Source organism: Pristiophorus japonicus, chromosome 19 (genome assembly GCF_044704955.1).
Source record: "Pristiophorus japonicus isolate sPriJap1 chromosome 19, sPriJap1.hap1, whole genome shotgun sequence".
NCBI lineage: Eukaryota > Metazoa > Chordata > Chondrichthyes > Pristiophoridae > Pristiophorus > Pristiophorus japonicus.
Window position 1 is genome coordinate 99,556,490 of NC_091995.1, and position 15,346 is coordinate 99,571,835.

At 42.6% G+C, this 15,346-nt stretch overlaps 1 protein-coding gene across 15 annotated transcripts in view; it reads right to left on the bottom strand.

Annotated features, from left to right (window-relative positions):
• Positions 1-15,346, bottom strand: part of LOC139230104 (RNA binding protein fox-1 homolog 1-like) — a 342,858-nt gene that overhangs the window by 59,676 nt on the left and 267,836 nt on the right. For 14 of the 15 annotated variants that reach the window (XM_070861929.1, XM_070861939.1, XM_070861930.1 and 11 more), the window contains one exon: positions 4,677-4,925. The exons of the other annotated variant lie outside the window; for it this stretch is intronic. In XM_070861929.1, coding sequence (XP_070718030.1) covers positions 4,677-4,925 — 249 coding nt within the window. The remainder of the gene's footprint in view (positions 1-4,676; positions 4,926-15,346) is intronic. 15 annotated transcript variants of the gene reach the window in all.

Genomic DNA, 15,346 nt, shown 5'->3' on the forward strand with positions numbered 1-15,346 from the left:
GGTTGACTTTTGCCTATGATTTTTGCTGTTCCATTTTTACAAGCCTCCATTATTTCTTGATTTATACTTCGTCCAACAGTGTTAGGGGGCTTATAGACTACACACACCAGCAACTTTCCCCCTTATTATTCCTTATCTCCACCCAAACTGATTCAACATCTTGACCTGCTGAGCCAATATAGTTTCTCACTAATACATTCTCATCCTTTATTAACAGTGCTACCCCACCTCCTTTTCCTTTCTGTCCTTCCGAATTGTCAAATACCCCTGAATATTTAGTTCCCAGTGTAACCACATCTCTATAATGGCTATCAGAGCATACCTATTTGTATATTTGTGCCATCAACTCATCTATTTTGTTACGAATGCTACGTACATTCAGATAAAGAGCTTTAAAAGTTTTTTAAACCATTTTTTCCTGTTTTGACCCCACTTTCGGATTCACCTTTGTGTTTATACATTCTGTCTCTTCCAGTCACGCTCTGGTTTTCATTTCCCCCGGTGCTACCCTGCTCTATTGCCTTCTTCTTATTCTTTGATTTTTTTTAAATTTAGTTTAAAGCCCTCTCTACCTTCATACTCGGTATGTCTAGGGGATTTCTACATGATGTCATAGTGGCTTGATCTTTGGTAGTGGAGGCCTTGAATTTTCTGTGTTAAGTCACCTCACACTTTCATTTCTGCTTAATTATATGCAGCCCACTCACTCGTTATGGTACCTGTAACTGGCCTCCGCTCCAAAAAGATTGGACATCCCCGTGTTCGGGAGTTCGCAAACAAATGCCAACAGTGCCATAATATCTCGCCTAACTAGCTATTCTTCATAAGTGAAGCGTAACAGTGTGTATCGGCAGGGTGCTGGAATAACTGGCTACTCTCCATAAGTGAAGCGTAACAGTGTGTATCGGCAGGGTGCTGGAATGCATCGCGGCCAAACAATTCAAAATGCTTTAAAATCAACACACTTACATTTTCCAACAAGGGTCAGTGGATAGCTAATTCCCCCCACCTCCTTTGGGGATGTTGAGATCAACTGTAATCCTATAGCTGACATCAGTAGAGACCAGGCTAAGTCACGAGACCTTCATGGTCTGTATATCTAAATAGCATGCCTCATAATTCATTCCAGCCATCAGTTGAGCTGCATGTTTCATCAATATATCAAGGTAAGCTGCCACCGCAAAAGTCAGACAGGGCAAGGCTCTCAAAAAACACATTGTATATCTGCACAAAACTACTCTGTTCCTACGTACGTGAACACAAGCTGGATCAACACGTGCAAGCACACAGTTGCATTTATGAGATCAAATGTTTTTTTTAATACAGCTAGCAAAATGCCGGACTTTTGCTATCTGTTTTTTGAAACACTACAATTACTGGGGCCAGCTCCAAAAGTGAATTATCTGGTGATCACCAATGCTGTCACTGAAGAATATGCTCAATTCTAGTTTCATACAGAACTGTGGTATGAAGTATAATGGAAATAAAGACATGGTAAGCATGGCAGGACTTGTGAAACGACTGGTAACGGTGACTGGAAAATGGATGCCAAAGAGCTGCTCGTCTATCCCATTAGAGCTTTCCTTCCAAATCCTGAGCTGCAAAGAGTTCTTCTCCATTCCTGCTCAACTGAATGTCACCAAACAGCTGAAGTGTGAATGGATTGCCCTGCAGAAACCCCTGCGTCCCCACAGGTGTGAAAGATTAACACATTTTCTGTGCTCAGCTGCTTTCTGTGTCACATTTATAAGTGCCATCAAGCTCACAAGAAAGGCAATGTTAATTCACAGTCATGCCACGAAGTAGCACCCCTTCCAAACACTAAACTCAAACTACTGAAAAGCATTTGAATAAGAACAAAGACTGAATTTACTTCAATTAGCATCACTTCTCTCCAGAGCATGGCACTTGTGGACCAAGTTAGTTGTAGGTCTTGTGGAAATGCAAGTTCTTTCCCAGGTCTGTGAATTAAATGCACAAGCACTATGATTGCAGCCCCCTCGCCTGAACTCAAAACATGTGACACACTGGATTCCACAGACACGCTGCCGGGCTCCACCTTGAATATTTTAATCAGTCTCTTCTACCCTGCCATCCAAGAAAGTCACCTGACAACCATCAGCATCTAAGTAGAGAATGAATGGCTGCACAATAAAAGTACCCGTGAATTTTATGAAAACATGACACAATGCAAAATATAATTTATTGCATTCTTCTTTCAAACATTAGGGGATTTTCAGGCATTATATTTCACTGGTTCAAAATACACTTCGACTAGGAGGCCAGATTTGCTGGTGGACCCAGCTCAAACAAAGATGATTATGTAATTGTAGCCCAGGCAGGTATTTTGTACCGAAGGATTATGTATGTCCATGCTCAGAATTGTGAAACTGAAAGTGAGTCAGAAAGGGTGTTGATGAGGAAGTGTGTTTTAGAGCTATGGCACTGTACAACATTCTACAAACCTCCTGCGTGTTGCCACGGCAACATTTTCCTACTTTATTTCATAACCAAATGTTGCTGCTTAAGGAAAACGAAGGAAAGGGGTTTTGAAATGGTGTCCTTTGAAAATGTCTCAGTGGCCCCACATGTGCAGCTGTCTGCAGATGTCAGCACTGGAGTTTACGGCGAAGGGGAGGGAGGGTTGGTGGGACTGAACAGGCTGGACTGGTTTGGCGGCTGTGTGTGGCATCAGGTGTCGACAGTGGGGGCCTTTCAGGCCTCTTGGTGCACTGTTAGACAAACATCCTTTCAAACAGGCAGAGCAGCTGTTCCTACGTCTACGTCAGCCTGTTTGATGAACGGCATGCAACTTGCCAGTTAGCCAAATTACTGAGCTTCAACTAAAACTGCAGTCACTTCAAAACTCACCCGCAACAATCTGAATAATCATTTTGATAGCAAGGTTTTATTTTTATTTGAATGTATCTACAGACAGCTGCATGCATGTGGCCACTTAGAAAATTTCAGACATGAAGTTTAAGCACTCACTACTTGAGCAGTCAATTCATCTATCGCCACCATCCAATATACTCAACGGTGCATGCACAAGGTACACTTTTTGTGGCCATTTATGGATATCTTTCACAATGGGAAGCCAAGAAACTGGGTTGAACTAGAATACAGGACATTTGCAGGCATTTAATTAGAGTTGGGACCTTTGCAGTGCATTCAAAGTATAAAAGGAGCCAAAAATATTCTACAAAATATCTTACAAGTGTTGAAGTCAGCACAGTTTACTCCACACCCAGACCATCAAATATCTCATGTAACTTCTAATGTTCTCAAATAACCATCTAAATGGTTTAAAAAATGTAATTTTCCAACACAAAACTGGGGCTGTTCTGATTTCCCAATATCCAACAGTTCAGCGCTAGCCGGTGTGAAGATTACATGTGAATTAGATCAGTTAATTGTGAGCTAATTTCTAATCTGTTGTATATACGTACTATAAATTGAAGTCAAATGAAAATTCAGGTAAATCAGGTATCCATTATCTTGTTGCTGATGAAACCAGTCCCAATTTTACCGCAGGGCAGGACTTTGGGTGACCTTGGGAGTTCACTTCATACAGGGTAAAAATGGGGATGAGGTTGCAGACAAATCTAACACCCGTAGGAACAGGAGGAGGCCATTCAGCCCCTCAAACCTATTCTGCCATTAAATTAGATCACAGTTGATCTGTATCTAAATCTATCTTGGTTCCGTAACCTTTAACACCCTTGTGTAACGAAAATCGATCAATCTCAGTTTTTAAATTTTCAGTTGTCCTCGCCTCAACAGATTACTGGAGAGAGTTCCAGATTTCCACGGCCTTTTGCTTCCCAACATTGCCCTGAATGGCCTAGAAGGTGCAAGTATGAACGAACAGCTTTTTACAAATGAGTTAGCTTATGGTGAAATTAGCAAAAGTGTGGACAGGTGTAAGGGGTATAAACATTGGAGGGTGCACTTCACTCTGTGGGCTACTTTCCTTCAATGACAGTTTAACCTAGCATGCACAAACTACTACTGTGGTGCAGGGTCATTAAATGTTTCCAATGTATTACATTGGAGACTTTTCTTTGTTTTTAAGGACCGGTTATGTCACTATATTCCCTCAGACTGCAAAAGCCCACAAGGAGGCGACGATGTGGTGTACCAGTGCCCTTGGAACCGGGAAATCCCTCATTGGGCAGGGCTTTCGCCGAGTGCCTCAGATAGAGAATGCCATCATCTGAAAAACTATATGGATTGTGTTGGCAGCACTTCCATAATGTGGATGACCTTGACTCCTGCTGCGGGCTGGCTGACCCATACAGGCACTGCACTTCCACCTTAGTGACCTTGAAACAGTCACAAATGTAAATTTGTTCCAACTGCGCATTTGCTTTAAGGTCTCATTGATTAGCAACTGGACACATGCAAATCTTGGGCTGTGGTCACCAAATCCACCCTGCAGTATAAGATTGGCAATAGCTAGAGCTAGTCAAATATGAAACTATTTCTATAAATGGAATATAAAAATGGCATGACTGCCCATATGTAAACCATGCGCTTTATATATTTGATTTTTGCTGTGGCTGTAATAGTAAGCTTGTGCTGATATCATTAAAATAACTTGATATATAAAATTTAACTTTTTTTGCATCGCATCACTGTGTAGGATGAAGACTGAAGCCTGGATTTTGACTTACTGTGGCGGTTCCAGATACAGGCTGCACATTGGCAATTGTGCCACTCTGTTCCCCAAGGGTCTGACTGGATGCGTAGATATTCAGAGTATGGTCTGGGACTGGCGTCTGGCCTGTGTAGTCCTGAGTGTGTGGAACAGTGTATTCTGTTGGAATTCCGTTCTGTGGAGGAGGTGGAGGAGGGGGAGGGAATGGAACTGTAGCGTACGGCTGTACCATAGCATCTGGGGTGGCTGCTGGCTCCTGGCTACCCTGAAGAAAGATGAATGAAAAATGACATTTGAGGAACGTTTCTCATGACATTCTTGGACAGGGTTTAAATGTGCAGCATTCAATGACCTGAATGACATGATCATATTTAGACTCCAATAACAATCCTGCAAGACTGCGGCAAAATGCATGCTCATTTGTAAGCCCAGGAATTTTAGAAATTGCCAGGAATTGTACAAATAATGAAGTTTCCAGTAGCGCTAAAGTGATAAACTGCAAATGCTGAAAATCTGAAATGCAAGAAAATATTGGAAATACAGGTCAGTCAGTATCTGCTAAGAGAATTAACAGGTTAATGTCTCCGGGACCAAGAACCTGGCTCGTTCCTTTCCAGATGCTGAACGACCGGTGTATTTCCAGCCTTTTCTATTTTTATTTCTTTGCAGAAAGTATTCCCCACGATTTAGATTAGAAATACTTTTGCTATATAGTATCCTTTTAAATTAAATTTTAACATACAAAAAGAAAGATAGAAATGATCAAATTATTTTCAAATCTCTGGTTTTGAAACACAAAGTCAGCAGCACAATACAGCAGCCATTTCACTCGGTGTCACGGTGCCAGATTGACATTACACAGCTGTGACTCAGCAGAGACTTATCTTTGGTTATACTCAATTGGTGAGCACTCCAGGGCTATAACACAATGAACGTGTTCACGGGATACCGACCTCATTGCTCCTTAATGTCTAAATATGGCAATATCATGCTGCAGTCTGTGACAGACTTCAATACAGTAATTGTGGATGTTATTCTGGCATGAAAAAGAAACGGTGGTGGTGTAAAGCAGTGGCTTTCAAACATTTGTGTGTGGGATCCCCTGCAAATACAGACCCATTCCCAGGTAGCACTTGTAGTTGAAAACCTGTGTTATAAAATCTAGCAGTTTCTCAGATCTGACTGATGAGAATGACAAAAACATTTGACCATACTAAAGTGATGAGAAAGTACAAGATTTATGGATTCTGGATTTGGAGCAGACTAATCCATGTGGAGCGTGGGTTGGGGGGTGGGGCGGGGCGTGGGGTGCCGAGGGGTTTGGGGTGGGCCGAGACAATGGGAGTGCCTTAAAAAAAGGCAAAGCACGACAGTGTGAAGTTCAGCTTCAGTCGCGACTCCCGACCTGGAACTGACGGAGCCTGCAAAAGTCTTTTAAATATTTCCTCCCCTTAATCTTCAGTTTGGACTGCAACTCTGATGGCATGACTAAATAGAGGAGAAAACAACACAGTAAAAGGTATTATTGCTGTCAGTTGGCCAAAATGAATCTAAAATAAAATAGGCTTTAATTTGTGAACGTTTTCGTTATGTACAGTGCATAAGGGTTGGGTCCTTAAGGAGTCGAAAGGTCTGGTAGGAAGGGTCAGAAAGATTGCGTTAGTATAAAATAAAAAACAGCCACTATATGCTGGGAGACAAAAAGTTCCTAATTTGTCACAAGCTGACCTCGGGTCCAGTCTTTACTGGTCCTCATTAAATTGTGGATCACGAATTGTTTTGTTGCCTAGCAACTGCTCAATTCTGTTTTCAGGAAAAAACATTAAAAATACACTGGTTTATCATGCAACTGGGGTGGGTGGTGATACAATTCTACTGGCAAGGAGATGCTTTTTATAATATGTAAATGCCAGTGAAAACTGATCATTCACACTCCCCCACCCATGCCGGCCCCGCCCCCTGTGACAGAGGAGGCTGGGATTGAAAAATCTGATCCTGTGAGCAATCATAGTGCTCCATCACATGACATTAAACACTGCCCAGCCAGAACAATCTAACAGTGTCCAAATCTGTACACAACGTTTCCTTCATAATATTGGACAGTTTATTCAATGTGAGCATTCTATGAAGGAAAAGGCTCATCCACATCAAGCAGATCGCAGTAGGTGATCAGTATTCATCCAGAATACAGAATGAAATTACTGAACGCTTAGAATGGCACGGACTAATCAGCAGGGATATAAAGGGCAGGTCGGTATGTCTAATTTAACTGAATTGTTTGATGAAGTCAGAGGGAAAACAGAGCATGTTGGATATATGTTTTTTCAGATGGTATTTGAGAAAAGACTTGTTAAAAAATGACACGAAATATTAAAAGCAATGCAGCTGTACGGAGAGATAGTCTGGGGACAAAACGCAGTTTTACAAAACATTTATTTTTCCAATTGGCAGCATTAAGGTAATATTGTGCCTCAGGTCAGTGCCGAAAGCTCAGGAACATAAATTGAAAAACAAGTTTTTTTTATACCAGATCAGAGTATCGCAATCTGTGGGAAAGAACGCAGGAGGACTGAACAGTTAGCAGATAGATAATAGATGCAATGCAGAGAAAAGTGAAGTGGTACATTTTGAGACAGAGAACAGTGAAATTAAGTACACCCTGAACCTCAACATCTTTAATGAGGAACAAAGAGTTCCAGAGATGCAAATTCAAATCTTTATAAGTGGGAATACAGGTAGAAAAAACTGTAAATAGGGAAGTTGAATTTGGGGTTTTATACATAGAGGCATCGAATACAACAGCAAGGACATGATGTCAAATTTGTACAAGATATTAGTTAGGTCACAACTGAAGTACTCTAGACACGAATTTATAGGAAAGATGTTACAAAGGTACAGTGAAAATTCACTAAAATGACAGGCTGGGTAACCTTAATTACCCACATCTTTTAGACCATAACAAAAGAAAGAGGAGCAGGAGTAGGCCATACGGCCCCTTGAGCCTGCTCCACCATTTAATATCATGGCTGATCTGATCATGCAATCAGTTCCACTTCCCTGCCCACTCCCCATAACCCTTTCTTCCCTTAGCGCCCAAAAATCTGTCCATCTCCGCCTTAAAATATTCAATGACCCTGCCTCCACAGCTCTCTGAGGTAGAGAATTCCACAGATTTATAATACTCTCAAGAAATTCTTCCTCATCAGTTTTGAATGGGCAACCCCTTATTCTGAAACTATCTCCCTGGTTCTAGATTCTCCCATGAGTGGAAATATCCTCTCTGCATCCATCTTGTCGAGCCCCCTCGTTATCTTATATCTTTCAATAAGTTCACCTCTAATCCTTCTGAACTCCAATGAGTATAGGCTCAACCTATCTTCATAAGTCAGCCCCCTCATCTCCGGAATCAACCGAGTGAACCTTCTCTGAGCTGCCTCCAATGCAAGTATATCCTTTCTTAAATAAGGAGACCAAAACTGTACGCAGTACTCCACCCATCTTTGTATCAGCAAACTTGGCTACATTACACTCGGTCCCTTCATCCAAGTCATTAATATAGATTGTAAATAGTTGAGGCCCCAGCACTGATCCCTGCAGCACTCCACGTCACTGTTTGCCAACTTGAAAATGACCTATTTATCTTGACTCTGTTTTCTGTTAGTTAGCCAATCCTCTATCCATGCTAATATATTACCCCCAACCCTGTGAATTTTTATCTTGTGCAGTAACCTTTTATGTGGCACCTTATCGAATGCCTTCTGGAAATCCAAATGCACCACATCCACTGGGGGTTCCCCCTTACCCACCCTGCTCGTTATATCCTCAAAGAACTCCAGCAAATTTGTCAAACATGATTTCCCTTTCATAAAACCATCTTGACTCTGCTTGACTGAATTATGCTTTTCCAAATAATGGACTCCAGCTTTTCCCAACGACAGATGTTAGGCTAACTGGTTTATAGTTTCCTGCTTTTTGTCTGACTCCTTTTTTTTTTATAAATAGGGGCATTACATTTGCGGTTTTCCAATCCGCTGGGACAGCCTCAGAATCCAGGGAACTTTGGTAGATTACAACCAAGACAGCCACGATCTCTGCAGCTAACTCTTTTAAGACCCTCAGATGCAAGCCATCAGGTCCAGGGGACTTGTCCACCTTTAGTCCCATTATTTTACCGAGTACTACTTCTTTAGTGATAGTATTAATTTCCTCCCTCCCTTTAGCCCCTTGATTATCCATTATTGGGATGTTTTGTGTCTTCTACCATGAAGACCGATACAAAATATTTGTTCGAAGTCTCTGCCATTTCCTTGTGCCCCATTATTAATTCCCCAGTCTCATCCTCTAGGGGACCAACATTTACTTTCGCCACTTTTTTCCTTTTTATGTACCTGGAGAAACTCTTACTATCTGATATTATATTCCGTGCTAGTTTACTTTCATAATCTATCTTCCCTCTCTATCATTTTTTTGTTGTTCTTTGCTGGCTTTTAAAAGTTTCCCAATCCTCTGGCTTCCCACAAGTCTTGGCCACAGTATATGCCCTTGTTTTCAATTTGATACCATCCCTTATTTCCTTAGTTAGCCACGGGTGGTTATCCCTTCTCTTAGTCTTTCCTTTTTAATTGGGATATATTTTTGTTGCGAGTTATGAAATATGTCGTTAAATGTCTCCCACTGCTCATCGAGCGTCCCACACTTTTAATCGATTTCCCAGTCCACTTTAGCCAACTCTGCCTTCTTACCTTTGTAGTCTCCTTTATTTAAGCTTGATTGGTTTGAGATCAAACTTTCTCACCCTCCAACTGAATTTGAAATGTTCACTCTTTCCTAGAGGATCCTTTACTCGGAGATCATTTCTAATCCTGTCTCATTACACAGTACCAGTGCTCCCTGGTTGGTTCTGCAACGTACTGTTGAAGGAAACTATCCCGGATACACTCTATGAACTCTTCCTCAAGGATACCTTGGCCAATTTTATTTGTCCAATCAATATGAAGATTAAAATTGCCCATGATTATTGCTGTTCCTTTTTTACATGCCTCCATTATTTCTTGTTTTATACTCCGTCCAACAGCATAGCTGTTAGGGTGCCTATAAGACTACGCCCACCAGTGACTTTTTCCCCTGAAAAGGGAGGTTGAACAGCCAGTTGTTGTAGTGCACATTGGTACCAGCAATAAAGGTAAAAAAAGGGATGAGGTCCTACGAGACAAATTTAAGGAGCTAGGAGCTAAATTAAAAAGTAGGACCTCAAAAGTAGTAATCTCGGGATTGCTACCAGTGCCACGTGCTAGTCAGAGTAGGAATCGCAGGATAGCTCAGATGAATACGTGGCTTGAGCAGTGGTGCAGCAGGGAGGGATTCAAATTCCTGGGGCATTGGAAACGGTTCTGGGGGAGGTGGGACCAGTACAAACCGGACGGTCTGCACCTAGACAGGACCGGAACCAATGTCCTAGGGGGAGTGTTTGCTAGTGCTGTTGGGCAAGAGTTAAACTAATATGGCAGGGGGATAGGAACCAATGCAGGGAATCAGAGGGAAACAAAATGGAGACAGAAGCAAAAGACAGAAGAGAGATGAGTAAAAGTGGAGGGCAGAGAAACCCAAGGCAAAAAACAAAAAGGGCCACTGTACAGCAAAATTCTAAAGGGTCAAAGTGCAATAAAAAGGCAAGCCTAAAAACTCGGTGCCTCAATGCGAGGAATATTCGGAACCCAGGAGAGGGCTCTGAGCTAGTTAGAGTGGGTGAGAGCTCAGATGAACAGGACCCCAAGAAAAAATGCAAAAGGCAGGAGGCAACAGAGCAGAGTAGCACTGGGGTAAGAGTAAACCACAAGGTGATAGGAAGGGACAATATGTATGAGTATAAAGGGGCTGCAGGAGGGGTCAAAACTAAAAATCATGGGTTAAAAACTAGTATTAAAACACTCTACCTAAACGCACGCAGCATTCGAAATAAAGTAAATGAGTTGACGGCACAAATCATTACAAATGAGTATGATTTGGTGGCCATTACAGAAACGTGCTTGCAGGCTGGCCAAGACTGGGAATTAAACATACAGGGGTATCTGACGATTCGGAAAGATAGACAAGAAGGAAAAGGAGGTGGGGTAGCTCTGTTAATAAAGGATGATATCAGGGCAGTTGTGAGAGACGATATTGGCTCTAATGAACAAAATGTTGAATCATTGTGGGTGGAGATTAGAGATAGTAAGGGGAAAAAGTCACTGGTGGGCGTAGTTTATAGGCCCCCAAATAATAGCTTCACAGTGGGGCAGACAATAATCAAGGGAATAATGGAGGCATGTGAAAAAGGAACAGCAATAATCATGGGGGATTTTAACCTACATATCGATTGGTCAAATCAAATCGCACGGGGTAGCCCAGAGGAGGAATTCATAGAATGCATACGGGATTGTTTCTTAGAACAGTATGTTACAGAACCTACAAGGGAGCAAGCTATCTTAGATCTGGTCCTGTGTAATGAGACAGGAATAATAAACGATCTCCTGGTAAAAGATCCTCTCGGAATGAGTGATCACAGTATGGTTGAATTTGTAATACAGATTGAGGGTGAGGAAGTAGTGTCTCAAACGAGCGTACTATGCTGAAACAAAGGGGACTACAGTGGGATGAGGGCAGAGTTGGCTAAAGTAGACTGGGAACACAGACTAAATGGTGGCACAATTGAGGAAGAGTGGAGGACTTTTAAGGAGCTCTTTCATAGTGCTCAACAAAAATATATTCCAGTCAAAAAGGGCGGTAAGAGAAGGGATAACCAGCCGTGGATAACCAAGGAAATAAAGGAGAGTATCAAATTAAAAACCAATGCGTATAAGGTGGCCAAGGTTAGTGGGAAACTAGAAGATTGGGAACATTTTAAATGACAGCAAAGAATGACTAAGAAAGCAATAAAGAAAGGAAAGATAGATTACGAAAGTATACTTGCGCAAAATATAAAAACAGATAGTAAAAGCTTTTACCGATATATAAAACAGAAAAGAGTGACTAAAGTAAATGTTGGTCCCTTAGAAGATGAGAAGGGGGATTTAATAATGGGAAATGTGGAAATGGCTGAGACCGTAAACAATTATTTTGCTTCGGTCTTCACAGTGGAAGACACAAAAACCATGCCAAAAATTGCTGGTCACAGGAATGTGGGAAGGGAGGACCTTGAGACAATCACTATCACTAGGGGGGTAGTGCTGGACAGGCTAATGGGACTCAAGGTAGACAAGTCCCCTAATCCTGATGAAATGCATCCCAGGGTATTAAAAGAGATGGCGGAAGTTATAGCAGATGCATTCGTCATAATCTACCAAAATTCTCTGGACTCTGGGGAGGTACCAGCGGATTGGAAAGCAGCTAATGTAACACCTCTGTTTAAAAAAGGGGGCAGACAAAAGGCAGGTTACTATAGGCCGGTTAGTTTAACATCTGTAGTGGGCAAAATGCTTGAAGCTATCATTAAGGAAGAAATAGCGGGACATCTAGATAGGAATAGTGCAATCAAGCAGACGCAGCATGGATTCATGAAGGGGAAATCATGTTTAACTAATTTACTGGAATTCTTTGAGGATATAACGAGCATGGTGGATAGAGGTGTACCGATGGATATGGTGCATTTAGATTTCCAAAAGGCATTTGATAAGGTGCCACACAAAAGGTTACTGCAGAAGATAAAGGTACGCGGAGTCAGAGGAAATGTATTAGCATGGATCGAGAATTGGCTGGCTAACAGAAAGCAGAGAGTCGGGATAAATGGGTCCTTTTCGGGATGGAAATCGGTGGTTAGTGGTGTGCCACAGGGATCGGTGCTGGGACCACAACTGTTTACAATATACATAGATGACCTGGAAGAGGGGACAGAGTGTAGTGTAACAACATTTGCAGATGACACAAAGATTAGTGGGAAAGCGGGTTGTGTAGAGGACAGAGAGAGGCTGCAAAGAGATTTAGATAGGTTAAGCGAATGGGCGAAGGTTTGGCAGATGGAATACAATGTCGGAAAATGTGAGGTCATCCACCTTGGGAAAAAAAAAACAGTAAAAGGGAATATTATTTGAATGGGGAGAAATTACAACATGCTGTGGTGCAGAGGGACCTGGGGGTCCTTGTGCATGAATCCCAAAAAGTTAGTTTGCAGGTAATCAGGAAGGAGAATGGAATGTTGGCCTTCATTGCGAGAGGGATGGAGTACAAAAGCAGGGAGGTCCTGCTGCAATTGTACAGGGTATTAGTGAGGCCGCACCTGGAGTACTGTGTGCAGTTTTGGTCACCTTACATAAGGAAAGATATACTAGCTTTGGAGGGGGTACAGAGACGATTCACTAGGCTGATACCGGAGATAAGGGGGTTACCTTATGATGATAGATTGAGTAGACTGGGTCTTTACTCATTGGAGTTCAGAAGGATGAGGGGTGATCTTATAGAAACATTTAATATAATGAAAGGGATAGACAAGATAGAGACAGAGAGGTTGTTTCCACTGGCTGGGGAGACTAGAACTAGGGGGCACAGCCTCAAAATACGGGGGAGCCAATTTAAAACCGAGTTGAGAAGCAATTTCTTCCCCCAGAGGGTTGTGAATCTGTGGAATTCTCTGCCCAAGGAAGCAGTTGAGGCTAGCTCATTGAATGTATTCAAATTACAGATAGATAGATTTTTAACCAATAAGGGAATTAAGGGTTATGGAGAGCGGCCGGGTAAATGGAGCCGAGTCCACGGCCAGATCAGCCATGATCTTGTTGAATGGCGGAGCAGGCTCGAGGGGCTAGATGGCCTACTCCTGTTCCTAATTCTTATGTTCTTATTATTCCTTATCTCCACCCAAACTGATTCTGCATCTTAATCTTCTGAGCCAATATCATTTCTCACTACCGCACAGATTTCATCCTTTATTAACAGAGCTACCCCACCTCCTTTTCCTTTCTGTCTGTCCTTCCGAATTGTCAAATATCCCTGAATATTTAGTTCCCAGTCCTGGTCACCTTGCAACCACGTCTCTGTAATGCCATCAGATTATACCCATGTGCATCTATTTGTGCCATCAACTGATGTATTTTGTTACGAATGCTGCGTGCATTCAGATAAAGAGCTTATAAATGTGTTTTTTTTAAAAAGCTATTTTTCCCTGCTTTGACCCCACTTTCCGTTACTCATGTTTATACATTCTGTCCCTTCTTGTCACGCTCTGGTTATCATTTCCCCCAGTGCTACCCTGCTCCATTGCCTTCTCCTTGGTCTTTGACATAAAACTAATTAGTGAGGGGGAGGACTCAGGTGAGTAGGAATTTAAAGCCCTCTCCACAACCCAAGTTATTCGATTTGCCAGGATACTAGTGCCAGCATGGTTTAAGTGGAGCCCGCCACAACGGAATAGCTCCCTCTTAGCCCAGTACTGGTGCCAGTGTCCCATGAACCAAAACCCATTTTGCCCAGTCTTTGAGCCACGTGCTTAACACTCTGGTCTTATTTACCCTATGCAAATTTGCTCGTGCCTCAGGTAGTAATCTAGAGATTACCACCTTTGTGGTTCTGCTTTTTAATTTGGCGCCTCGCTGCTCATAATCCCTCAGCAAAACCTCTTTCTTTGTCCTATTTATGTCGTTGGTACCCACATATACCACGACAACTGGATCTTCCCCCTCCCACTCCAAGTTCCTCTCCAGCCCCGAGAAACATAGAAAATAGGTGCAGGAGTAGGCCATTCGTCCCTTCGAGCCTGCAACACCATTCAATAAGATCATGGCTGATCATTCACCTCAGTACCCCTTTCCTGCTTTTTCTCCATACCCCTTGATCCCTTTAGCCGTAAGGGCCATATCTAACTCACTCTTGAATATATCCAATCAACTGGCATCAACAACTCTCTGCGGTATGGAATTCCACAGGTTAACAACTCTGAGTGAAGAAGTTTCTCCTCATCTCAGTCCGAAATGGCTTACCCCTTATCCTTAGACTGTGTCCCCTGGTTCTGGACTTCCCCAACATCGGGAACATTCTTCCTGCATCTAACCTGTCCAGTCCCATCAGAATTTTATATGTTTCTATGAGATCCCCTCTCATCCTTCTAAACTCCAGTGAATACAGGCCCATTCGATCCAGTCTCTCCTCATGTCAGTCCAGCCATCCCAAGAATCAGTCTGGTGAACCTTCGCTGCACTCCCTCAATAGCAAGAACGTCCTTCCTCAGATTAGGAGACCAAAACCGAACACAATATTCCAGGTGAGGCCTCACCAAGGCCCTGTACAGCTGCAAGACCTCCCTGCTCCTATACTCAAATCCCCTAGCTATGAAGGCCAACATACCATTTGCCGCCATCACCACCTGCTATACCTGACTGCCAACTTTCAATGACTGATGAACCATGACACCCAGGTCTTGTTGCATCTCCCCTTTTCCTAATCTGCCGCCATTCAGATAATATTCGGCCTTCGTGTTTTTCCCCCCAAAGTGGATAACCTCACATTTATCCACATTATACTGCATATGCCATGCATTTGCCCACTCACCTAACCTGTCCAAGTCACTCTGCAGCCTCTTAGCATCCTCCTCACAGCTCACACCGCCACCCAATTTGTGTCATCTGCAAACTTGGAGATATTACACTCAATTCCTTCATCCAAATCATTAATGTATGTTGTAAATAGCTGGAGTCCCAGCACAGAGCCCTGCGGCACCCC